Source organism: Phyllobates terribilis, unplaced genomic scaffold (assembly GCF_046119375.1).
Source record: "Phyllobates terribilis strain yellow unplaced genomic scaffold, ASM4611937v1 Scaffold_3__8_contigs__length_932513732, whole genome shotgun sequence".
NCBI lineage: Eukaryota > Metazoa > Chordata > Amphibia > Anura > Dendrobatidae > Phyllobates > Phyllobates terribilis.
The window spans coordinates 694,815,570-694,841,956 of NW_027362763.1; the positions used below are offsets into that span (position 1 = coordinate 694,815,570).

At 44.6% G+C, this 26,387-nt stretch overlaps 1 protein-coding gene across 4 annotated transcripts in view; it reads left to right on the forward strand.

Annotated features, from left to right (window-relative positions):
* The window catches only part of EPRS1 (glutamyl-prolyl-tRNA synthetase 1), a 79,105-nt gene extending 53,639 nt beyond the window's left edge, over positions 1–25,466 (forward strand). For all 4 annotated transcript variants that reach the window (XM_073671916.1, XM_073671919.1, XM_073671918.1 and 1 more), the window contains 7 exons: positions 86–241; positions 2,623–2,820; positions 3,073–3,246; positions 6,803–6,963; positions 7,055–7,133; positions 24,393–24,457; positions 25,146–25,466. In XM_073671916.1, the coding sequence (XP_073528017.1) occupies positions 86–241; positions 2,623–2,820; positions 3,073–3,246; positions 6,803–6,963; positions 7,055–7,133; positions 24,393–24,457; positions 25,146–25,296 (984 nt within the window). In that variant the 3' untranslated portion in view covers positions 25,297–25,466. The remainder of the gene's footprint in view (positions 1–85; positions 242–2,622; positions 2,821–3,072; positions 3,247–6,802; positions 6,964–7,054; positions 7,134–24,392; positions 24,458–25,145) is intronic.
* The last annotated feature ends 921 nt before the right edge of the window (positions 25,467–26,387 follow it).

A 26,387-nucleotide genomic window follows, 5' to 3' on the forward strand; every position in this document is an offset into this window, starting at 1 on the left:
GACCAGCTTGTTGACTGTTTCCAGTAACAACCAACAGTTGACAATATAGCTTTGAAATGTTAACTGTATCCGATGACACTTGCAGGTCCTGCAGATCCTGGATTTCTATGCCCGGGTCTATGAGGAGCTCTTGGCAATTCCTGTAGTAAAAGGAAGGAAGACGGAGAAAGAAAAGTTTGCCGGAGGCGATTACACCACCACTGTAGAGGCGTTCATTTCTGCCAGCGGCCGAGCTATACAGGTTTGTAGTAGGAGGCGAGAGTTTTTATGGTACTAACTATTGTAGGGATCCTCGCTCTCAGGAAGGCATTAGGTAGCGTTCACATAGGCAATGCGGTTTGTTCCAAACAGGTGCAGTTTTTAAAACTCCAAGGGATTCAAAACCAAAAACAGCCTCTTCTGGGCACAAAGGTATCACAGCAAATAAACAGTTAATTTAGCGGGCTCATCCGAGCTGATTAGTCCTTTCTCTCGAGGAAAATTCCTACACAGAAGAGGCACGATCCCACCAGTGTCTGTATCCCCTTCAGCCTGAGCTTCCAGCGCCAAACAGAAGTGTTCAAATCCGGGCACAGTTCACACTGAACAGGCTGCTGCTTCCACACACAGACTGCTGAGCTTTCCTAGCTGACCCATGTAGTCTCCATTCAGAGAAAAACTCTCTCCTAGCTATAGCTACACATTTTGGCTGGTCACTCGCCAGCAGCACACTCGACACTGCTCCATCCAGCAGACTGACACCCTGGTTCTAGTAAAAAAAAAAAAAAGCTAGTCAAGTGAATCTAATCAAATCCTGCAGAGCTAAAATTTAACCCCAGTCTACTTGGCTTTGCTTCACTGTTGATAATGCAAAATAAAAATACTACCAGGGTCTCTTTATAATTCTGTAATGTTGTCTTGTCCCATCGTCACAGGATGCTGGACCAAGCTGTAGGCAAATTCAACTTGCATTATAGTCTGTAGTAAGTGAGACCCTTGCAACTTGTGATTTGGAAACAAACATGGATTTCCTCAACATGGAGAGGGGAGAAAGTATCTTGGGGAGGTCACATAAAACAGTAAAAAATAAAGTGGAAAGCACATGAAGAGGAAATAAGTGCAAGATAGAAACTGTGCTGATACATGAGCTAATGAAGATGGCAGCACCGTGGATACACACAGACCTCACATCCAGCCTATATTAGTTTGAGAAATACACAAACCTTAAATCCAGCCTATACTACTGGAAGATGCGTACAGAGCTCATTTGAAACCTATTATACTGGTAGAGACACACAGGCTTCACATCTAGGCTATATCACTATGAGAGAGACTCAGAGCTCGCATACAACCTATATTACTGGGAGACAGACACAACTCTGGGACATGGACACTGAACTCACACGCAGCCTATATTAATGGTAGAAAAACAAAGGTCACATCCAGCCTATATTACTGGGAAACACACACACAAAGCTCACATCCATGCTATATTCTTGATTGACAGACGCAGAACTTGCAATACTGGGAGAGAGACACAGATCTCACATTGAGCCTATATTATTGAGAGATGTACACAGACCTCACATCCAGCCTGTATTACTTGGAGGGGGACACAGACCTCACATCTAGCCTATATTACTGGGAGGGATACACGGACCTTATATCCAGCCTGTATTTCTGGGAGAGACACAGACATTACATCCAGCTTGTATTACTGGAAGAATCTTTCAGAGTTTATATTAACCCTGTGTTACTGGAAGAGTAATATACTGTATGTTTATATTACTGGGATAGACACACAGACCTCACATCCAGCCTATATTACTGAGAGACCAATACACCTAACATCAGGCCTGTATTACTGGGAAGGACACACAGACCTCCCATCCAGCCTGTATTACTTGGAGGGGACACACAGACCTCACATCCAGCCTGTATTACTGGGAGGGATACACTGACATTACATCTAGCCTGTATTTCTGGGAGAAACACACAGACATTACATCTAGCCTGTATTACTGGAAGAAACTTTCAGAGTTCATATTAACCCTATGTTACTGGAACAGTAGTATAGGTTTATATTACTAGGATAGACACACAGACATCATATCCAATCTATATTACTAGGAAAGTAACACAAACCGCATATCCAGCTTATACTACTTGGAGAGACTCACAAACCTGGCACATAGATTTTTACTGGGAGAAACATTCAGAGCTCCAACCTATTTTACTAGAAGAGAGACACAAACCTCACACCCAGCCTGTATTACTGAGACACAGGACTCTCATCCAGCCTATATTACTGAGAAAAACGCTCCCACAGTAGCAAAATTTGGATAAGTCTGCAAACTGCTGATCAAAGGATCTGCAAATGATTGAAGGAATGAAGATTTCAGACAATTTTGTTAACTACATGTTACCACGAAGATGTTAAAATAATTTTTATTTGTCAGATGTCCATAAACTTTAAGGGTATACAAACTTCCGAATGGCTCCCTGATTATTGGATGCTGTATAAAAGGGGTTCATATTCTTTTTCCCTTATGATTTGTGATCTTCACCAGGCATAGTAGTTTTGATGCTTTTAGCAAGTTGTCCAGCAGAGAAACGACTCCTCACTTCTTTTCTTGCTTACAGGGTGCCACATCACATCACCTCGGCCAAAACTTCTCAAAAATGTTTGAGATCATTTTTGAAGATCCTAAAAAACCAGGTGAAAAGCAGTACGCCTTCCAGAACTCGTGGGGTCTCACCACCAGGACAATCGGCGTAATGACCATGGTGCATGGAGACAACATGGGGCTGGTGCTGCCTCCGCGAGTCGCCTGTGTCCAGGTGAGTCCTGGATCTTTGCCAGATGATACTATGATGGAGTTATGCACAGGTTGGTGTGTCCGCACTGTGCCTGCTGTCTTATACCGCTGACACCCTACTTTGGTTCTTGAAATGATTGCTGTTTAACCGCTTAAGCTGCCACAGTCAATGCGGACTGCAGCATCTAAGGGGTTTTACAGATGAAGAAGGCTTCTTCTGTCACCAAAAAAAAATAAAAGCTGAATACTATTGCTGTTTTTTTTTTATTTGCAGATTATTGTGATCCCGTGTGGCATCACAAATTCGTTATCCGAAGAAGACAAGGAAGCTCTCCTCCAGAAATGCAGTCAGTATTTCAAGCGCCTTCTCAACGTGAACGTCCGGGCACGAACCGACATACGTGACAACTACTCCCCTGGGTGGAAATTCAACCACTGGGAGCTGAAGGTTAGTTACCTGACATTAACCCTCTTGCTTGCGTGCCAAGTTCACCCATCGCCTGGTGCAAAAGCAAAATTTTGAGCGTGTGAGAGGGAGTCATTAGACAGGAGGTTTATTATTATTGGCCTTTATTGCTGTTTCCTCATCCGGTTGTAATCAGCTGTAAAAATGGTCAATTATAAAACATCGAAAATATCCTCTGCTTGCACTTTGTGTGACTGATTACATGGTGAACACTCACTGGTTAGACATTGAGCTTAGGTTTTATGAACCTTCCCGTCTGAACTGAAAAATATCACTCTGCCTCTCACTCACCGCTTATACTGATTTGATTGATTTTTAACCAGTTAATACAAAATGTCCCACATGCAAAGTGTATGTTACAGCTGATACTCTGCTGCGACGACTGGGATCTGCGAGAAATGCAATCCTGGATGTCTAACCCCTTTAGATGCTGTGGTCAATATTGACTGCAGCATCTGAAGGTGTTAGACAAAGAGGAGGAGGCTCAGTCTTTTATCCTATTTTATATTATATAATTTTTCAACAAATATACACATAATTACAAAAAAAAAATACTCCCGACATTGTAAAAAAAATTTTTTAAAAAGCCAACATACAGTACAGACCAAAAGTTTGGACACACCTTATCATTAAAAGATTTTTCTGTATTTTCATGACTTTGAAAATTGTACATTCACACTGAAGGCATCAAAACTATGAATTAACACATGTGGAATTATATACTTAACAAAAAAGTGTGAAACAACTGAAAATATGTCTTATATTCTAGGTTCTTCAAAGTAGCCACCTTTTGCTTTGATGACTGCTTTGCACAATCTTGGCATTCTCTTGATGAGCTTCAAGTGGTAGTCACCGGAAATGGTCTTCCAACAATCTTGAAGGAGTTCCCAGAGATGCTTAGCACTTGTTGGCCCTTTTGCCTTCACTCTGCGGTCCAGCTCACCCCAAACCATCTCGATTGGGTTCAGGTCTGGTGACTGTGGAGGCCAGCTCATCTGGCGTAGCACCCCATCACTCTCCTTCTTGGTCAAATAGCCCTTACACAGCCTGGAGGTGTGTTTGGGGTCATTGTCCTGTTGAAAAATAAATGATGGTCCAACTAAACGCAAACCGGATGGAATAGCATGCCGCTGTAAGATGTTGTGGTAGCCATGCTGGTTCAGTATGCCTTCAATTTTGAATAAATCCCCAACAGTGTCACCAGCAAAGCACCCCCACACCATCACACCTCCTCCTCCATGCTTCACGGTGGGAACCAGGCATGTAGAGTCCATCCGTTCACCTTTTCTGCGTCGCACAAAGACACGGTGGTTGGAACCAAAGATCTCAAATTTGGACTCATCAGACCAAAGCACAGATTTCCACTGGTCTAATGTCCATTCCTTGTGTTCTTTAGCCCAAGTCTCTTCTGCTTGTTGCCTGTCCTTAGCAGTGGTTTCCTAGCAGCTATTTTACCATGAAGGCCTGCTGCACAAAGTCTCCTCTTAACAGTTGTTGTAGAGATGTGTCTGCTGCTTGAACTCTGTGTGGCATTGACCTGGTCTCTAATCTGAGCTGCTGTTAACCTGTGATTTCTGAGGCTGGTGACTCGGATAAATTTATCCTCAGAAGCAGAGGTGACTCTTGGTCTTCCTTTCCTGGGACGGTCCTCATGTGAGCCAGTTTCTTTGTAGCGCTTGATGGTTCTTGCAACTGCACTTGGGGACACTTTCAAAGTTTGCCCAGTTTTTCAGACTGACTGACCTTCATTTCTTAAAGTAATGATGGCCACTCGTTTTTCTTTACTTAGCTGCTTTTTTCTTGCCATAATACAAATTCTAACAGTCTATTCAGTAGGACTATCAGCTGTGTATCCACCAGACTTCTGCACAACACAACTGATGGTCCCAACACCATTTATAAGGCAAGAAATCCCACTTATTAAACCTGACAGGGCACACCTGTGAAGTGAAAACCATTTCCGGTAACTACCTCTTGAAGCTCATCAAGAGAATGCCAAGAGTGTGCAAAGCAGTCATCAAAGCAAAAGATGACAACTTTGAAGAACCTAGAATATAAGACATATTTTCAGTTGTTTCACACTTTTTTGTTAAGTATATAATTCCACATGTGTTAATTCATAGTTTTGATGCCTTCAATGTGAATGTACAATTTTCAAAGTCATGAAAATACAGAAAAATCTTTAAATGAGAAGGTGTGTCCAAACTTTTGGTCTGTACTGTATGTCATAGAGAAAAATTAAAATTCATTAACATATCTCCAGAGAGGGGGACATATCACCATCACAATGAACATAGGGGATTAGTGTGGCTGGGGAAGAGAGAAATTAATTAAAACAGGGGAGGTAAGTTGGAGAGCGTCATCACTCCTATCTCTATTGAAGTAGGGGCCCCCTGCAGTGACCAGGTAATCACAGCAGGGTGATTTGCTGGCAAGAAGACTCCAAGGCTGAGATTCGTTTACGCAGAAGCGGGGAAGTACTCTTCTAAACCAAAGAGCTTCCTCTGACCAAAGAATCTTTCCGAGACGGGTCGGAACCAGTAATGAATATTGGGGTTCTCATTGATCCAATATTTATGGGAGATAGATTTTCGGAGTCATAGTGAAGGGATGAACATAACGCATTCATTCACATCACCGTAAGGCTGGCAGATTCCCTACAAGTCAATAACGGTCTGATGGATGATGCTATCCAAGCAAAGAAAAATGGAACAGTTTAGGATTATTGGAACTCAATGATGGGGAGAAAAACCCAATAAAAACAGCCATGATGTCAAGGCTCAAAATATCTGCGATCCTACGTGTAATAATACAACAAGCATCCTATTTTTAACCCATTCCAGACATCTGCTGTATATGTACGGCAGATTTCGGGTCCCTGCTCCATACATGGCTGGTGCCTGCTGTGTTTTTTTTTTTTACAGGCAGCACCTTCTGCTGCTGCTGGTTTTAACCATTTAAATGCCACTATCATTCTCAAACTATGGAATTAAAGCATTGAGATCCTGAGTTGGAGTTCATTTCAGTGTCCATATGAACCTCCCCTTCCCCCACAAGGGTTTGCTATGGCAGCCAGGCCCGTTTTTTACACCATCTTAATACTGCTTTGAAGCCCAAAAGGGTTTAATAGGAGATTGTCAATATCACTACTTAATGCAATACATCAGTATTGCTGCATACAGTACAAGTGATTGCGACTACTGAAAAAGTGAGAAAGTGTTAATAAAGGTTTAAATCCCTTTCTCCACTTTGAGCAAAAATAAAGAAAATTAAAAATTTCTTCGCACTTGGAATTTTCTCTCTCTCATTTCTCAGCACATTATATGGTAAAATAAATTATATCATTCAAAACACAAGCCATCGTACGGCCATGTAGTCGGAAACATGAAAAAAAAAAAGTTATGGCTGGCGGAAGAAAACTTCATCAGTATTTGACATGAGCTGCAATGCCAGACACAACCTGATCACTGATGTGGCACTTTTTTATTTAATGTGGGACAATTCTTTAATTTTTTTTTTATTGTCTTGTTCTGCACAGGGGGTCCCCATCAGACTTGAAGTGGGGCCCCGAGACATGAAGAGCAAGCAGTTTGTAGCCGTCAGACGGGACACCGGAGAGAAAATGACCATTCCTGAGGATCAGGCCGAAACAAAACTACAGGATCTTCTAGAGGAAATTCACAAGAATCTCTACAACAGGTAACGCATCTACATTTTATAAGCCATAATAACTGAATTTTGGAGATTTTAGATGAACTATGGGGTCACTCATTACCTTTCCCTTCCTCAGGGCTCTCAGCGATCTGACAAGTCACATGGTTGTCGCCAACACAATGGAAGAGTTTCAGAAGCAGCTCGATACAGGGAAAGTAAGTCGATTTTCCAATTTACAGATTAGCCCCTGAACGACCAGGCCTGAAAGAATAAGCACCCCCCATTTTTTTGTCTGTTTCTCCTCACAAGAGATGAAATAACGATCAGCATAACATAGAATACAGAAATCTCAACTTGAGTTTCACCATGTCTGCTTCTTCTGGTCTTCTTTCACCATGTCTGCTACTTCAACGCCCCAGAAGAAACCAACATGGTGAAACTCGAGTTGAAACTTTTCATGTTATATGTTATGTGCTGATGGCTGTTTCATCTCTTGTAACTAAAATTTAGTCCAATGGCTTGCCTGGCAATACCTGACCTGCTGGTATTTACTATCCCATTTTCTGGTGACTTATCTACTATCAATGTCATCGAGTCCTTCAAGATGTGTGACTGCCAGGCTTCTGTTATCAGCCATCCCCATCTTTGGCACTTGGAGGTTGCATGATTTGAACCTTTTTTTTTTTTTTTTTGGGGATATTCTGCATCCATGCAGGTTTTATTGGAACTCGTGCATTTCAAAGTTCACCTCTCGCCCATGTAAAAGCACCGTACTACATTTACCCCTTTCTGGCCCAGGGTGTACTAATACGTATCTGTGCCCTGGGCCTTATGGGCCAGATAGGTATTGGTACGCTTTGGCGATTTCGCCCGCACACAAGCGGTGCGGGGCGATCGCCGCCGGGTGACAGCACCAGGTGTCAGCTGTGACAATCAGCTATGTGCAGGAAGCTGCCCCGCACCTGCTTCCTGCACATTAACTCCCAAAATGCTGTGATCGAAATCGATCGTGCCATTCTGGTGGCAAGAGGAGGTAAGCGCGATACTTACCTTCTCTGCCGGCGTCCTGCGGCATCTGAGTCCTGTCCCGGATGTTGTCATGATGACCCGATGTCATCAGGACAACATCCGGGTCACCAGGTGGCAGGAAGTTACTTTGGTCATGCACAGTGTGCGACCAAAGTAGCTTCTCCGTATGCAGCGCTGACAGGCTGCATTGCACAGGGATGGTGCTGCATTCCTGTGCTATACAGTTGATCAGGCTGCAAAAAGTGAAAGTCCCATAGTGGGACAATGTGTAAAAGTAATAAAAATGTCAGAAAATGAAAAAAAAAAAAAAAAAAAAAAAAAAAATGTAAAAATATAAAAATAATAATAATAAAAAAAATAATATATATTGTATCTATAAATAAATCTTATCAAAAAAATAAATAAGCCAATAAAAGTACACATATTTGGTATTGCCGCGTTCGGAACAACCTGACCTATAAAACTGTCCCACCATTTAACCCCTTTAGTGAACACGGTAAAAAAAAAAAAAACATAAAACAATGCTTTATCATCATACCACCAAACAAAAAATGGAATAAAACGCGATCAAAAAGACGAATGTAAATAAAAATGGTATCGCTGAAAACGTAATCTTGCCATACAGCTCCAACGGCCGAAAAATAAAAGTTATAGCTCTCAGAATAAAGCGATGCAAAAATAATAATTTTTTCTATAAAATAGTCTTTATTGTGTAAAAGTGGCAAAACATAAAAAGAAATAAATGTGGTACCGCTGTAAATGTACTGACCCGAAGAATAAAGCTGCCTGATCAATTTTACCACATGCAGAACGGCATAAAAAAAAAGCAATTCCTGAATTGTTGGTTTTTGTTTATTCTGCCTCCCAAAAATCGGAACAGATAGCGATCAAAAAATGTCACGTTTCCGAAAATGGTAGCAATAAAAACGCCAACTTGTCCTGCAAAAAAAGAAGCCATCACATGACTGTTGGCCGAAATATGGAAAAATTATAGCTCTCAAATATGGCGATGCAAAAACTAGTCTTTGCAAAAAAAAAAAAAGGGTTTTTAGTGTGTGACAGCCGTCAATCATAAAAACCCGATATGAATCTAGTATCGCTGTAATTGCACCTACCCGAAGAATAAAGTCATCTAAGCACGTGAAACGGCATAAAAAATAAATGCTACGGTTAGGGTTGGGCTAGGGTTAGGGTTAGGGTTGGGCTAGGGTTAGGGTTGGGCTAGGGTTAGGGTTGGGCTAGGGTTAGGGTTGGCCTAGGGTTAGGGTTGGGCTAGGGTTAGGGTTGGGCTAGGGTTAGGGTTGGGCTAGGCATAGGGTTGGGCTAGGCATAGGGTTGGGCTAGGGTTAGGGTTGGGCTAGGGTAGGGATAGCGTTGGGCTAGGGCTAGGGTTGGGCTAGGGTTAGGGTTGGGCTAGGGTTAGGGTTGGGCTAAGGTTAGGGTTGGGTTAGGACTAGGGCTAGGGTTGGGCTAGGGCTAGGGTTGGGCTAGGGTTAGGGTTGGGCTAGGGTTAGGGTTGGGCTAGGGTTAGGGTTGGGTTAGGGCTAGGGTTGGGCTAGGGATAGGGTTGGGCTAGGGATAGGGTTGGGCTAGGGTTAGGGTTGGGCTAGGGTTAGGGTTGGGCTAGGGTTAGGGTTGGGCTTGGGTTAGGGTAGGGTTAGGGTTGGGCTAGGGTAGGGTTAGGGTTCGGTTAGGTTAGAGTTAGGGTAGGGTTAGGGTTCGGTTAGGTTAGAGTTAGGGTAGGGTTAGGGTTGGGCTAGGCATAGGGTTGGGCTAGGCATAGGGTTGGGCTAGGCATAGGGTTGGGCTAGGCATAGGGTTGGGCTAGGCATAGGGTTGGGCTAGGGTTAGGGTTGGGCTAGGGTAGGGATAGCGTTGGGCTAGGGCTAGGGTTGGGCTAGGGCTAGGGTTGGGCTAGGGTTAGGGTTGGGCTAGGGTTAGGGTTGGGCTAGGGTTAGGGTTGGGCTAGGGTTAGGGTTGGGCTAGGGTTAGGGTTAGGGTTGGGTTAGGGCTAGGGTTAGGGTTGGGTTAGGACTAGGGCTAGGGTTGGGCTAGGGTTAGGGTTGGGCTAGGGTTAGGGTTGGGCTAGGGTTAGGGTTGGGTTAGGGTTAGGGCTAGAGTTGGGCTAGGGATAGGGTTGGGCTAGGGATAGGGTTGGGCTAGGGATAGGGTTGGGCTAGGGATAGGGTTGGGCTAGGGTTAGGGTTGGGCTAGGGTTAGGGTTGGGTTAGGGTTGGGCTAGGGTTGGGCTAGGGTTAGGGTTGGGCTAGGGTTAGGGTTGGGCTAGGGTTAGGGTTGGGCTAGGGTTAGGGTTGGGCTAGGGTTAGGGTTGGGCTAGGGTTAGGGTTGGGCTAGGGTTAGGGTTGGGCTAGGGTTAGGGTTGGGCTAGGGTTAGGGTTGGGCTAGGGTTAGGGTTGGGCTAGGGTTAGGTTAGAGTTAGGGTAGGGTTAGGTTAGAGTTAGGGTAGGGTTAGGGTTGGGCTAGGGTTAGGTTAGAGTTAGGGTAGGGTTAGGGTTGGGCTAGGCATAGGGTTGGGCTAGGCATAGGGTTGGGCTAGGCATAGGGTTGGGCTAGGCATAGGGTTGGGCTAGGCATAGGGTTGGGCTAGGCATAGGGTTGGGCTAGGCATAGGGTTGGGCTAGGCATAGGGTTGGGCTAGGGTTAGGGTTGGGCTAGGGTTAGGGTTGGGCTAGGGTTAGGGTTGGGCTAGGGCTAGGGTTGGGCTAGGGTTAGGGTTGGGCTAGGGTTAGGGTTGGGCTAGGGTTAGGGTTGGGCTATCGATAGGGTTAGGGTTGGGCTATCGATAGGGTTAGGGTTGGGCTATCGATAGGGTTAGGGTTGGGCTATCGATAGGGTTAGGGTTGGGCTATCGATAGGGTTAGGGTTGGGCTATCGATAGGGTTAGGGTTGGGCTATCGATAGGGTTAGGGTTGGGCTATCGATAGGGTTAGGGTTGGGCTATCGATAGGGTTAGGGTTGGGCTATCGATAGGGTTAGGGTTGGGCTATCGATAGGGTTAGGGTTGGGCTATCGATAGGGTTAGGGTTGGGCTATCGATAGGGTTAGGGTTGGGCTATCGATAGGGTTAGGGTTGGGCTATCGATAGGGTTAGGGTTGGGCTATCGATAGGGTTAGGGTTGGGCTATCGATAGGGTTAGGGTTGGGCTATCGATAGGGTTAGGGTTGGGCTATCGATAGGGTTAGGGTTGGGCTATCGATAGGGTTAGGGTTGGGCTATCGATAGGGTTAGGGTTGGGCTATCGATAGGGTTAGGGTTGGGCTATCGATAGGGTTAGGGTTGGGCTATCGATAGGGTTAGGGTTGGGCTATCGATAGGGTTAGGGTTGGGCTATCGATAGGGTTAGGGTTGGGCTATCGATAGGGTTAGGGTTGGGCTATCGATAGGGTTAGGGTTGGGCTATCGATAGGGTTAGGGTTGGGCTATCGATAGGGTTAGGGTTGGGCTATCGATAGGGTTAGGGTTGGGCTATCGATAGGGTTAGGGTTGGGCTATCGATAGGGTTAGGGTTGGGCTATCGATAGGGTTAGGGTTGGGCTATCGATAGGGTTAGGGTTGGGCTATCGATAGGGTTAGGGTTGGGCTATCGATAGGGTTAGGGTTGGGCTATCGATAGGGTTAGGGTTGGGCTATCGATAGGGTTAGGGTTGGGCTATCGATAGGGTTAGGGTTGGGCTATCGATAGGGTTAGGGTTGGGCTATCGATAGGGTTAGGGTTGGGCTATCGATAGGGTTAGGGTTGGGCTATCGATAGGGTTAGGGTTGGGCTATCGATAGGGTTAGGGTTGGGCTATCGATAGGGTTAGGGTTGGGCTATCGATAGGGTTAGGGTTGGGCTATCGATAGGGTTAGGGTTGGGCTATCGATAGGGTTAGGGTTGGGCTATCGATAGGGTTAGGGTTGGGCTATCGATAGGGTTAGGGTTGGGCTATCGATAGGGTTAGGGTTGGGCTATCGATAGGGTTAGGGTTGGGCTATCGATAGGGTTAGGGTTGGGCTATCGATAGGGTTAGGGTTGGGCTATCGATAGGGTTAGGGTTGGGCTATCGATAGGGTTAGGGTTGGGCTATCGATAGGGTTAGGGTTGGGCTATCGATAGGGTTAGGGTTGGGCTATCGATAGGGTTAGGGTTGGGCTATCGATAGGGTTAGGGTTGGGCTATCGATAGGGTTAGGGTTGGGCTATCGATAGGGTTAGGGTTGGGCTATCGATAGGGTTAGGGTTGGGCTATCGATAGGGTTAGGGTTGGGCTATCGATAGGGTTAGGGTTGGGCTATCGATAGGGTTAGGGTTGGGCTATCGATAGGGTTAGGGTTGGGCTATCGATAGGGTTAGGGTTGGGCTATCGATAGGGTTAGGGTTGGGCTATCGATAGGGTTAGGGTTGGGCTATCGATAGGGTTAGGGTTGGGCTATCGATAGGGTTAGGGTTGGGCTATCGATAGGGTTAGGGTTGGGCTATCGATAGGGTTAGGGTTGGGCTATCGATAGGGTTAGGGTTGGGCTATCGATAGGGTTAGGGTTGGGCTATCGATAGGGTTAGGGTTGGGCTATCGATAGGGTTAGGGTTGGGCTATCGATAGGGTTAGGGTTGGGCTATCGATAGGGTTAGGGTTGGGCTATCGATAGGGTTAGGGTTGGGCTATCGATAGGGTTAGGGTTGGGCTATCGATAGGGTTAGGGTTGGGCTATCGATAGGGTTAGGGTTGGGCTATCGATAGGGTTAGGGTTGGGCTATCGATAGGGTTAGGGCAAGGGTTAGGGTTAGGGCTAGGCATAGGGTTGGGCTAGGCATAGGGTTGGGCTAGGCATAGGGTTGGGCTAGGCATAGGGTTGGGCTAGGCATAGGGTTGGGCTAGGCATAGGGTTGGGCTAGGGTTAGGGTTGGGCTAGGGTTAGGGTTGGGCTAGGGTTAGGGTTGGGCTAGGGTTAGGGTTGGGCTAGGGTTAGGGTTGGGCTAGGGATAGGGTTGGGCTAGGGATAGGGTTGGCCTAGGGTTAGGGTTGGGCTAGGGTTAGGGTTGGGCTAGGGTTAGGGTTGGGCTAGGGTTAGGGTTGGGCTAGGGTTAGGGTTGGGCTAGGGTTAGGGTTGGCCTAGGGTTAGGGTTGGCCTAGGGTTAGGGTTGGCCTAGGGTTAGGGTTGGCCTAGGGTTAGGGTTGGGTTAGGGCTAGTGATAGGGTTGGGCTAGAGTTGGGTTAGGATAGGGCTAGGGTTGGGCTAGAGTTAGGGCTAGGGTTAGGGTTGGGCTAGGGTTAGGGTTGGGCTAGGGATATGGTTGGGCTATCGATAGGGTTAGGGTTGGGTTAGGGTTGGGATAGGGTTGGGCTAGGGATAGGGTTGGGCTAGGGATAGGGTTGGGCTAGGGATAGGGTTGGCCTAGGGTTAGGGTTGGGTTAGGGCTAGTGATAGGGTTGGGGTAGAGTTGGGCTAGGGTTGGGGTGGAAGCTCATCAAGAAAATACCAACAGTGTGCAAAGCAGTCATCAAAGCAAAAGGTGGCTACTTTGAAGAACCTAGAATATAAGACATATTTTCAGTTGTTTCACACTTTTTTAAGTATATAATTCCACATGTGTTAATTCATAGTTTTGATGCCTTCAGTGTGAATGTACAATTTTCAAAGTCATGAAAATAAAGAAACCTCTTTAAATGAGAAGGTGTGTCCAAACTTTTGGTCTGTACTGTATGTTGGCTTTCTAAAAAATTTTTTTACAATGTTGGGTGTATTTTTTTTTTGTAATTATGTGTGTATTTGTTGAAAAATTATATAATATAAAATAGGATAAAATACTGAGCCTCCTCCTCTTTGTCTAACACCTTCAGATGCTGCAGTCAATATTGACCACAGCATCTAAAGGGGTTAGACATCCAGGATTGCATTTCTCGCAGATCCAAGTCGTCGCAGCAGAGTATCAGCTGTAACATACACTTTGCATGTGGGACATTTTGTATTAACTGGTTAAAAATCAATCAAATCAGTATAAGCGGTGAGTGAGAGGCAGAGTAATATTTTTCAGTTCAGACGGGAAGGTTCATAAAACCTAAGCTCAATGTCTAACCAGTGAGTGTTCACCGTGTAATCAGTCACACAAAGTGCAAGCAGAGGATATTTTCAATGTTTTATACTTGACCATTTTTACAGCTGATTACAACCGGATGAGGAAACAGCAATAAAGGCCAATAATAATAAACCTCCTGTCTAATGACTCCCTCTCACACGCTCAAAATTTTGCTTTTGCACCAGGCGATGGGTGAAATTGGCGCGCAAGCAAGAGGGTTAATGTCAGGTAACTAACCTTCAGCTCCCAGTGGTTGAATTTCCACCCAGGGGAGTAGTTGTCACGTATGTCGGTTCGTGCTTGGACGTTCACGTTGAGAAGGGGCTTGAAATACTGACTGCATTTCTGGAGGAGAGCTTCCTTGTCTTCTTCGGATAACGAATTTGTGATGCCACACGGGATCACAATAATCTGCAAATAAAAAAAACAGTAATAGTATTCAGCTTTTATTTTTTTTTTTGGTGACAGAAGAAGCCTTCTTCATCTGTAAAACCCATTAGATGCTGCAGTCCGCATTGACTGTGGCAGCTTAAGCGGTTAAACAGCAATCATTTCATGAACCAAAGTAGGGTGTCAGCGGTATAAGACAGCAGGCACAGTGCGGACACACCAACCTGTGCATAACTCCATCATAGTATCATCAGGCAAAGATCCAGGACTCACCTGGACACAGGCGACTCGCGGAGGCAGCACCAGCCCCATGTTGTCTCCATGCACCATGGTCATTACGCCAATTGTCCTGGTAGTGAGACCCCACGAGTTCTGGAACGCGTACTGCTTTTCACCTGGTTTTTTAGGATCTTCAAAAATGATCTCAATCTTCAAAACTGCTATGCCTGGTGAAGATCACAAATCATGAGGGAAAAAGAATATGAACCCCTTTTATACAGCATCCAATAATCAGGGAGCCATTCGTAAGTTTGTATACCCTTAAAGTTTATGGACATCTGACAAATAAAAATTATTTTAACATCTTCGTGGTAACATGTAGTTAATATAATTGTCTGAAATCTTCATTCCTTCAATCATTTGCAGATCCTTTGATAAGCAGTTTGCAGACTTATCCAAATTTTGCTACTGTGGGAGTGTTTTTCTCAGTAATATAGGCTGGATGAGAGTCCTGTGTCTCAGTAATATAGGCTGGGTGTGAGATTTGTGTACATTAACCCTTTCTGGCCCAGGGTGTACTAATACGTATCTGTGCCCTGGGCCTTATGGGCCAGATACATATTAGTACGCCTTGGCGATTTCGCCCGCACACAAGTGGTGCGGGGCGATCGCCACCAGGTGTCAGCTGTGACAATCAGCTATGTGCAGGAAGCTGCCCCGCACCTACTTCCTGCACATTAACTCCCAAAATGCTGTGATCGAAATCAATCGCTGCATTCCGGTGGCAAGAGGAGGTAAGCGCGATACTTACCTTCTCTGCCGGCGTCCTGCGGCATCTGAGTCCTATCCCGGATGTTGTCATGATGACCCGATGTCATCAGGACAACATCTGGGTCAGCAGGTGGCAGGAAGTTACTTTGGTCATGCACAGTGTGCGACCAAAGTAGCTTCTCCCTATGCAGCGCTGAAAGGCTGCATTGCACAGGGATGGTGCTGCATTCCTGTGCTATACAGTTGATCAGGCTGCAAAAAGTGAAAGTCCCATAGTGGGACAATGTGTAAAAGTAATAAAAATGTCAGAAAATGAAAAAAAAAATATGTAAAAATATAAAAATAATAATTTATATTGTACCCATAAATAAATCTTATCAAAAAAATAAATAAACCAATAAAAGTACACCTATTTGGTATTGCCGCGTCCGGAACAACCTGACCTACAAAACTGTCCCACCATTTAACCTCTTTAGTGAACACGGTAAAAAAAAAAAAAAGAAAAAAAAACCGAAACATAAAACAATGCTTTATCATCATACCACCAAACAAAAAATGGAATAAAACGCGATCAAAAAGACGAATGTAAATAAAAATGGTACCGCTGAAAACGTAATCTTGCCATACAGCTCCAACGGCCGAAAAATAAGTTATAGCTCTCAGAATAAAGCGATGCAAAAATAATTATTTTTTCTATAAAATAGTTTTTATTGTGTAAAAGTGGCAAAACATAAAAAAAATAAATGTGGTACCGCTGTAAACATACTGACCCGAAGAATAAAGCTGCCTGATCAATTTTACCACACGTGGAACAGCATAAAAAAAAAAAAAAAAACAGAAAAACAATTCCTGAATTGTTGGTTTTTGTTTATTCTGCCTCCCAAAAATCTGAATAGATCTCGATCAATAAATGTCACGTGCCCGAAAATGGTAGCAATAAAAACGCCAACTTGTCCTGCAATAAACAAGCCATCACATGACTGTCGGCCGAAATATGGAAAAATTATAGCTCTCAAAATATGGCGATGCAAAAACAGGTCTTTGCAAAAAAAAAAAGGGTTTTTAGTGTGTGACAGCCGTCAATCATAAAAACCCGATATGATTCTAGTATTGCTGTAATTGCACCGACCCGAAGAATAAAGTCATCTAATCACTTATACCGCATGTGGAACGGCATAAAAAATAAATGCTAGGGTTGGGGTAGAGTTGGGGTAGGGATTTTTTCAGAAGTAAAGAAAAAAAAAATGACGACGATATGGCGACTAATGTTGAGCGTAAGTTCTCGCTACTTCAGCTTGCATCGGGTGCTCGGGTATGCACCGAGTATTGCGGGTGCTCGAGTCTCCGCCCCAATTGTTTTGCAGCTGTTATGTAGCCAAAAAAACTCTCAGGGATTGCCTGCCATGCACGAGCGATCCCCGCATGTTTTTTCTTGGGTGTCTAATAACCGTGAAACATGCGAGCGGGGACTTGAGCATGTCACTCGAGCACCCGTGATACATAGTGCATACCCGAGTACCCGATGGAAACTCAAGTAGTGAGCACTTGCGCTCAAGACTAACGACAACTTATTCAATATGATGACCTAATGTTTTCAAATTCTGTGTCATACCTCTGGGTTCAAAATGTTTACTATACCCCTTGATAAAGTCCTTGAGGGGTCTAGTTTCCAAAATGGAGTCACTTATGGGGGGTTTCCACTGTTTAAGCGCATCAGGGGCTCCCCAAACGCAACATGGCATCCACTAATTATTCAAGCAAATTTTACATTCAAAAAGTCAAATGGCGCTCCTTCCCTTCCGTACCCTGCCTTGCGCCCAAACAGTGGTTTTCCCCCACATTTGGGATATCGGCGTGCTCAGGAGAAATTTTACAACAAATTGCATGGTGCAATTTCTCCTGTTACCCTTATGAAAATGCAAAATTGGGGGCTGAAAAACATTTTTGTTGGAAAAATGTGAAAATTTTATTTTTATGGCTCAATGTTATAAACTTCTCTGAAGCACCTGGGGGTTCAAGGTGCTCACAACACATCTAGATAAATTCCCTGGGGGGTGTAGTTTCTAAAATCGGGTCACTTGTGGGGGTTTCCTCTGTTTAGGCACATCATGGGCTCCCCAAACGCAACATGGCGTCCGCTAATTATTCAAGCAAATTTTACATTCAAAGAGTCAAATGGCGCTCCTTCCCTTCCGAGCCCTGACGTGCGTCCAAACAGTGGTTTTCCCCCACATATGGGGTATCTGCGTGTTCAGGAGGAATTGCACAAAAATTTGGGGGTTTATTTTTTAATGATACCCTTGCGAAAATAAAAAAATTGGGGTCTAAAGTAACATTTTTGTGAAAAAAAATAAATGTTCATTTTTTTTCTTCCACATTCCAAAAATTCCTGTGAATAAACTTCTTGAATGTGTTTTTGAGCACCTTGAGGGGTGCAGTTTTTAGAATTGTGTCACTTTTGGGTATTTTCTGTCATAAAGACCCCTAAAAGTCATTTGAAATGTAATGTGGTCCCTAAAAAAATAATTTTTGAAATTTTGTTGTAAAAATGAAAAATCGCTGGTCAATTTTTAACCCTTATAGCTCCCTAACAAAAAAATTAAAATAAAAAATTTGGTTCCAAAATTGTGCTGATGTAAAGTAGACATGTAGGAAATGTTATTTATTAACTATTTTGTGTAACATATCTCTCTGATTTAAGGGCATGGAAATTCAAAGTTTGAAAATTACGAAATTTTCAAAATTTTTGGCCAAATTTCCATTTACTCTGTCGCCTCATTGGGGGACGCAGGACCTTGGGTGTTATGCTGCTGTCCACTAGGAGGCGATACTATGCATAATCTGAAAAAGATTAACTGTGGCTCCTCCCCTGCAGTATACACCCCTAGACGGCGTCAGCCATCTTCAGTTTTTGCTTAGTGTCGCATGGAGGCACACCTCAGACCTTCACTCGTCCCTCGCTTCAGCACGGGATTACAGATGAAAAAAAGACGGTCTCTTAAGAGACTCCTGGCATGGCTCCTTCCTCTGCCCCCTACTATGGGGTGCACAGTTGAAGTTGAGATGGCGTAACCACCATGCTGCTCCTTCTTCGGCCCCTCGGGTCAGGCTCGAAGTTGAGAACCCCCCTCCTTCCCCAATTCCCTCGGTCTTGGTCCGAAGTTGAGGCGAGGACAAAGCCCCCTGACGGTGACAGCGGCACCCTCCCTAATCCCCCCTGGGAGTGTTAGGTTGAGACACCATCAGGTAGGGCCTGGACGGCAGCATCTGCAGCTCTCACCAGCCAGCACACTGCAGCCGAGGACCAGCAGCAATACAGGAGCCCCCGTCTGTCTGTGGGATCCTTTCAGAGCCGGGGTGAGTGCAGGCAGCCATGGCACACACAGGCACAGGCCTTCACAGGCTCTGTACGTGCGGCAGCTTTCTCCCTAAAAGCGCCTAAGGGGGACTCTCTTCAGAGCCCCCCTTCCATTTATGCCCCCACCGCCATTCTGCCTTTCAATTCCGGGGGGGTTCCCCCCACCGCCATTCTGCCTTTCAATTCCGGGGGGGTTCCGGTTCTGATCTGCCCCCCCCCCCCCCCCCCCCCCGGACTACCGCGCCAGCCTGGAGCCCTTTTGGGCATAGAAAATAAATTTAGACCGCGGCTTCGGCCGCCCATTCTCCGCCCCCCGGATGACGATTTTGACACTCTGCGGTGTCACACAGCGGGCGGATCTAGGCTGCAGGGCGCGCATCCCCATAGAAACTGCCGCCCTTGCTGCGCTACGTCCCCCTTCTCCTTCACCTCAGGATACAGGAGAAGAGTTACGGCGGCCATTACTGCTGCAGGACATTCACAGGCCAGCCAGGTCTCCGGGGAGGCACAGGACCAGGCTTTTTCAGTCCTGCTCACAGGGACACATTGGTGGGGTAAGTTCTCAGCTTGAGTTACCCTTCAGCTGTGAATTTTTTAATACTCTGTATCCTCCTCTGCACAGTTAGCCCCCCTGCTTAGCCTCTCCAGGAGCACTATGCCGGGCTCAAAGTCTAAGAAAACCAGGCAGGACTGCTTTTCCAGAGTGGTGAGAAGCCTGCAGTAATGCTCTTCCCAGCGGCATATCCGCATTGCAAGGATTGTACGCAGACTACTGTGCCAGAGTCCCAAGCAGCCCCTACTACCCTTCAGTGGAATGGGCCTCTCAAATGTCACAATCTATGACACAGTTCATAGATAACATGACCAACAATTGATTCAGGCTCTGCAAAGTCATACCTGTAGGTATGTAGGTAAGTACATGGATAAGAATGAAGTGATTAACCAGAGTCAGCATGGGTTTGTAACTAACAAGTCATGTCAGACTAACTTAATTTCCTTCTATGACAGAATCACTGACTGGGTGGATCAGGGAAATGCTGTAGATATAGTATATCTTGACTTCAGCAAAGCATTTGACAAAGTATCTCACACCATCCTTATTGAAAAAATGACCAAGTATGCAATGGACCAGGCAACTGTTAGGTGGATTCATAACTGGCTTAGTGATCGGATTCAAAGGGTGGTTGTAAATGGCTTCACATCCAGCTGGATGAATGTCTCAAGTGGGGTACCAAAAAAGAAGACTACACCGCAGAGCACAGGGCAAGTGGTTCCCAGCGGAAGCAACCTTGCCCATCAACATTCTGGAAATTCGTGCCATCCTCCTGGCATTGAGAGCCTTCCATCATTTACTCGCAGCCTCTCACATCAGAGTACAATCGGAGAATGCCACAGCCGTGGCATATGTCAATCACCAAGGGGGGACCCGCAGTGTCCGGGCGATGCGAGAAGTGACACGCATTCTTCACTGGTCGGAAAAAAAACGGACTCCATTATGTCTGCGGTCCCCATTCCGGGTGTAGACAACTGGGAAGCAGACTTCCTCAGCCGGCAAGGAATAGACTTGGGAGAGTGGGCTCTCCATCCTGAAATCTTTCAACAGATCTGACATCGTTGGGGTACTCCGGACGTGGACCTAATGGCGTCTCACCTCAATGCCAAAGTCTCCAACTTCATGGCCAGATCACGCGACCCGCGAGCGCTAGCGGAGGACGCCCTGGTTCAGGACTGGACCCAGTTCCAGCTCCTGTACATTTTTCCACCTCTCCCGCTGATTTCCAGAGTGGTGAGAAAAGATCAAACAGGAGGGAGTGCCAACCATCCTAATTGCACCGGACTGGTCCAGGCGTACATGGTACGCCTACATCGTATGACTCACAGCAGACGTTCCCTGGCATTTTCCCGACCGCCCGGATCTTCTATCACAAGGCCCGTTCTACCATCAGAACTTAGAGGCCCTCAATTTGACGGCGTGGCCATTGAGACCTGGATTCTAACCCAGGCAGGTTTTTCGCTAGATGTCATTGGAACCATGATCCGAGCACAAAAACCAACCTCGGCCAAGATTTACTACCGTACCTGGAAAGCCTTCTTTACCTGGTCCGAATCTCGTAACCAAACCCCACTACCCTATTCCCTACCCAGGGTACTCGGTTTTCTCCAATCGGGCCTGGAAGCCAGACTATCCCTGGCCTCCCTTAAGAGCCAGTTGTCGGCTCTCTCAGTGCTTTTTCAAAAGTGCATTGCTCACAAACCGCAAGTAAGAACATTCTTCAGGGGGTTTCCCGATTGGTTCCCCCCTACAGACGACCACTAGAAACGTGAGACCTCAACCTGGTGCTGACTGCATCGCAGGAATCACCCTTTGAACCCCTTAGGGAAGTCCCACTCCGTCTTCTATCACAGCTCATCTGATTGCGGAATTGGAATTGCTATCCACCCGCGGCTGTTAACATGTTAAATGCTACTGTCAATCTCGGACTGTGGCATTTAACATGCCGTGGCGGAAGGACGTCACTAGTCCCGCCCACTGGCACCCATGTCACATGACCGCGGGTCGCCGATGGGTTGGCATGACAACCCGGGGTCTGCAGGAGACCTCTGTAGTTGTCATTGCTGGGATGCTGTGAGCGCCGCCCAGTGGTCCCTCTTAGCAAGTGAGCATTTCTGCTGCACAAAGGCCATCAGATGATGGAGACTATTGAAGCAAGTGAAAAGTAAAAAAAAGTTTTTAAAAATATACCACCTATGGTGGTTAACATAAATGCCGCTATTGATTTCTGACAGCGGCATTTAATGTGATCGCGCTGGAAACGCTCCTCCCATCGGCGCACCTGTCACATGATCGTGGGGCGCCGATGGGTTGGCATGACAACCCGAGGTCTGTCCCCTGTAGTTGTCATTGCCGATCTGCTATGAGCGCCACCCCATGGCCTGCACTCATAGCAGATGATAAATTCTGCTGAAGCCCTGCTATGTGTAGCACAAGTAATCAAATGATTGCAGCTTCAAGTCTCCTAAGGAGAATATTGAAGCAAGTTAAAAGTAGAAAAAAAAAAGTTTTTAAAAAAATATCAAAGTATAAATCACCCCGCTTTTGCTTCATTCAAACCAAAACAATAAAAAAAAAAGATCAAATATACACACATTTGCTATCGCCGCTTTCAGAATCGCCCGATCTATCAATATATAAAAAGTATTAATCCGACAAAAAAAAAAATCAAAACGCCAGAATTACATTTTTTTGGGTCGCTGCAATATTGCAATAACAGGCAATCAAAAGATCGTATCTACCCCAAAATGGTATCAAAATGTCAGCTCGGCAAACATAAAATAAGCCTTCGCCCGGCCCCAGATCCCGAAAAATGGAGACCCTATGGGTCTCTGAAAATGGCGACCTTTTTTCTCTATCGTTTCATTGGGGGACACAGGAAACCATGGGTGTATGCTGCTGCCACTAGGAGGCTGACCTTCTCCTACTGCTTTCACACTAACTGATCGGTTTGGCTCTGGTCGGTGGGGTGTACACTACTGAGGAGGAGCTAACTTTTTTTGTGCATAGTGTCAGCCTCCTAGTGGCAGCAGCATACACCCATGGTTTCCTGTGCCCCCCAATGAAGGCTCCAAGAGAGAGATTTTATGGTAAGTACCCACAATCATCTTTTCTTTTTAAAATAAACTTTGGCTTTTCTTTTCACCACTTAAATAAAAAATAACCTATACATGTTTGGTATGGTATCTACAAACTCGTAATGACCTGAACAAACATAATGGCAGGTCAGTTTTACCATATAGTGAAAGTGGTAAAAAAAAAAAAAAAAAATTGTGAAATTGCACTTTTTTTTTTTGCAATTTCACTGCACTTGGATTTTTTTTCCCTCATTTTCCAGTTTACGATATGGTTAAAACCAATGGTTTCGTTCAAAAGTAAAACTCGTCCCGCAATAAACAAGCCCTTACGCGGCCATATTGATTGAAAAATAAAAAAGTTATGACTCTGGGAAGAAGAGGAGTAAAAAACAAAAGCGCAAAAGCTGAAAAGGGCCAAATATTAAAGCCATATTTTCCCGTTGTTTTTGTGGGTTTCCTCTGGGTACTCCTCCTAATAAATAGATAAATATACTACGTCTAGAGGAGTTGTCCAGTATTATGCAAGTAAAGTGTAAATTTTCATTATATACCCTTGTGCCAACTTTAATTTCATGGCATAGGATATGTAAAGCATCTGGCATGTGCATGGCCACTTTGTATGTGTTTTGGCTTTTTATGACTTGGTCTTCTGGGGGTTTGTCCTGCTCTGGTACATCTTTATTTAATAGTGTTGTACCCCCATATTATACTATACAGCGCTGTGGGCTCAGTCTCCTGCAGCATCGCTGCTTCCTTATTATGGCAGCCAAGTGGCACCAGGTTGTTTACTGCTCCTCTCTCCTCCACATACCGTACGCCCTTCCTAAAATGGCAGAATTTTTGAGATTTGCACAGAGATAAGCCTATAATAAAATGTCCCTGCGAGATCACTGACTGATAATATAAAAAAGACCAAATGATGTCAAGGTTGATCGGAGATGAGATAAAATTGGCACAGGAACATCAACAGGAAGCCATCGTGATTACTGTGGTATGTGACAGCGCCTAATCTTTATGGTATATAATTGCTAGGATAACTTTGCTGTGTCCCTAGACTGTACTGTGCTCTATAGCAACATATACATCTCACGAGATGGATCTTGCTTATATGGACAAGATTAGTTATTCCCAAGTGTCAGAATCTTCAGTTAAAAACCATGTAGTAATTCAAAAATATAATATTCCCATTACCAAATAAAAATGTAAGAAAATCATGCAAACGAGTTTCAGACAACCATCTCGTATCAAATGACTAAAGACTGTTGTCTGAAAAGCGTTTACTAGGTTTGCTTACATTTTTCTACGGGAATTGGTATGGAGACTTTTTTTTATATTTCAAAATAAATACCTGAAGATTCTGAAGCTATATTTTTTCCTCCGTCAATACTGTAAAAAATGTAAGAAAATCTAGCAAACGTGTTTCAGACAACAGTCTTTAGTAAGTTGGGAAAATAACTATAAAGATGGTTGTCTGAAACTCATTTGCATGATTTTCTTAATTTTTTTTACGGGAATTGGTAGTGAGACTTTGTTTCTGAATACATACATGGTTTTTAATTGAAGATTCTGAAGGAGGATTTTTTTTTTTCAGTCTCCTTTACTTCCTTTTGGCACTACGAGTTTCTGTGCCTCGAATTTTCTCATGCGTGAGCTGATTTATGTAGGTTTTTTTTCTGGTTGAGTGCCATTGTACTTACCGAGATATCCTTTTTACGAAGGCCATACAGAAATAGATGTACTATTTTAGCAGGACTATGTAACGTGTATGGTAGTCCCCAACATCTGCTGTCAAGTTGGTGGAAGGAGGATTGAGCATGTTGAATTTCAACATGTCCAATCCTTTTGTTTACAAGGGAGACAAGCCGCCGTCACCACTCCCCTGTGACCATCCAGAATACTTGTATGTTTGGTTGATAAGAGAGAGAGCTTTTTTGCCTTTTATGTTGGATATTTTTTGCTATGTGAATGTGCCGTTTTCATGAATATTCTTTTGATCTCCAGATTGTACAGATCCCGTTCTGTGGTGAAATTGACTGTGAAGACTGGATTAAGAAGACAACATCCAAGTAAGTGCATGTTATTTACCTACAGCCTTTATATTGGGCCACTCCTCTGATTTTAGGTGGACAGGCAAAAAAAAAAAATATTGACCAGGAAAGAAAAAAAATCTGATCTGGGGGAGAAATTTAATTAATAAATGTAGGAAAGACCTCACTATTAGGCTATTATATCTCTAATAGATCGCTAAAACTTTATTAATACATAGTTGGTGAAAACGTAAGAATTAAAAATGTGGTAGTTTTCCCCATTATTAAGGTACAATATAGCATATTCAGTGCTTGAATTGATACAGGTTTACTGTCCTATTATTATTAACCGTCTAACCAACAGCATTAGAGTAAAACTAACTATAGAAGCATCTCCATCTGTGTTTCGCCACACTCTCCGCTTCATCAGAGGATGGTACAAACGTTGACTGTGATATTGAGCCCCGTCACAACTCCTATAAATAAATTATTGGGCATCTTCAAGTTGCGACTCCTGATAATATTAATTGACCTGTCACATAGGAAGACGTTAACAAGTGTCTGTGACCTATCAAGTGGTGCTGACGCTTACTAATGTGTCACAGCTACCATGGCTAAATCTACGACACAGCATAGGCCATCAGTATAATGGCACTTTCAGTAGTAGATGAGTATACTGTGTATAAGGAAGGTGTTGTCATTCATATGTCCTTTTCTATGTGTATAGGGACCAGGACTTGGAGCCTGGAGCACCATCAATGGGAGCCAAGAGTCTCTGTATCCCCTTCAAGCCACTTAAGGAGCTGAAGTCTGGAGCCAAGTGCATTTGTGACAAGGCCTCCGCCAAGTACTACACCCTGTTCGGACGCAGCTACTAGACAGTGACTGACTCCTGGACCCCTTTATTAAGCTCTTTATTTTTATTACCTAATGTAAACCTCAGAACAGATTTTAGGACCCATCCTGTGTGGGAGGAGGGGGCAGCGCTCTCCAGCTCTACACCTGTATTTTCTGAATACATCCCCTAATAATAAAAGCTCTCAACAAACTAGTGTGTCATACTTGTCATCATTCCTCAACCAAAAATGTATCCACAACCCCCGATACCTATGATATACTGCTGTGAACAAAGACCCCCGCATTGGCTGCTACTGCCAAATTGAGTCACTATGCCAAAAATCTTACTCCTTCCTGCAAACACTAAGGCAATCAATTACAGTTTACTGTGCGTAGGATGCACACTTTTGCCTATGTTCAGACACAGCATTTGTATGTGGGGGATAATCATCCGGGGGCAGAAATAGCTGATGGGGGGAGGGTGGGTAATTAAATTTTTTGGTCACTATATTGGGGGACACAGGAGACCATGAGTGTACGCTGCTGTAGAGATGAGCATAAAGTTTCACTCTACCCCTTTCCAACCCGATGCGCCGTTGCAGCTGTCCCCCTTTCCTGACCAGGCACATTTTTGGGTTTAATCGTACATGCGCTTTCAACAGTTCTGAAATTTCTGCTCGTTCGAATACCTAAATCATTTTTGGCTCTTTTTTTCGTGATACATAAGGCTTAAAAAGAATATAAAAATTAAATAAAAATTATCTGGGTAAAATGTAAAGATAAATAGGAAATAGGTGTGTATTTTTAACATTTTAATTCCCCCCTTTAACTGGGGCTGGTATATTCGCCTCAGTTACGGGGCAAATTCAGCCGCTTGGCGGCATGGCAGGGCTTAAATGTGTCTCCTAGGACCGAGTAGCTCCTGTTCCCTCCCTACAGCCAGTGATCACATTACCACTGGGTCCTGAGGAGGAGGCACTATCAGTGCTTTCTAATCTGTATACACTAGTAGTGGTTCAGCTTGAGTATAAAGTGATGGAGAGGGTAAAAATCTTAAAACCATGTTCGTATTCCCTGGGATACATCCCCCACCCTCCAACACAGCTGCACGATCTTGTGTAAGCTGCTTACT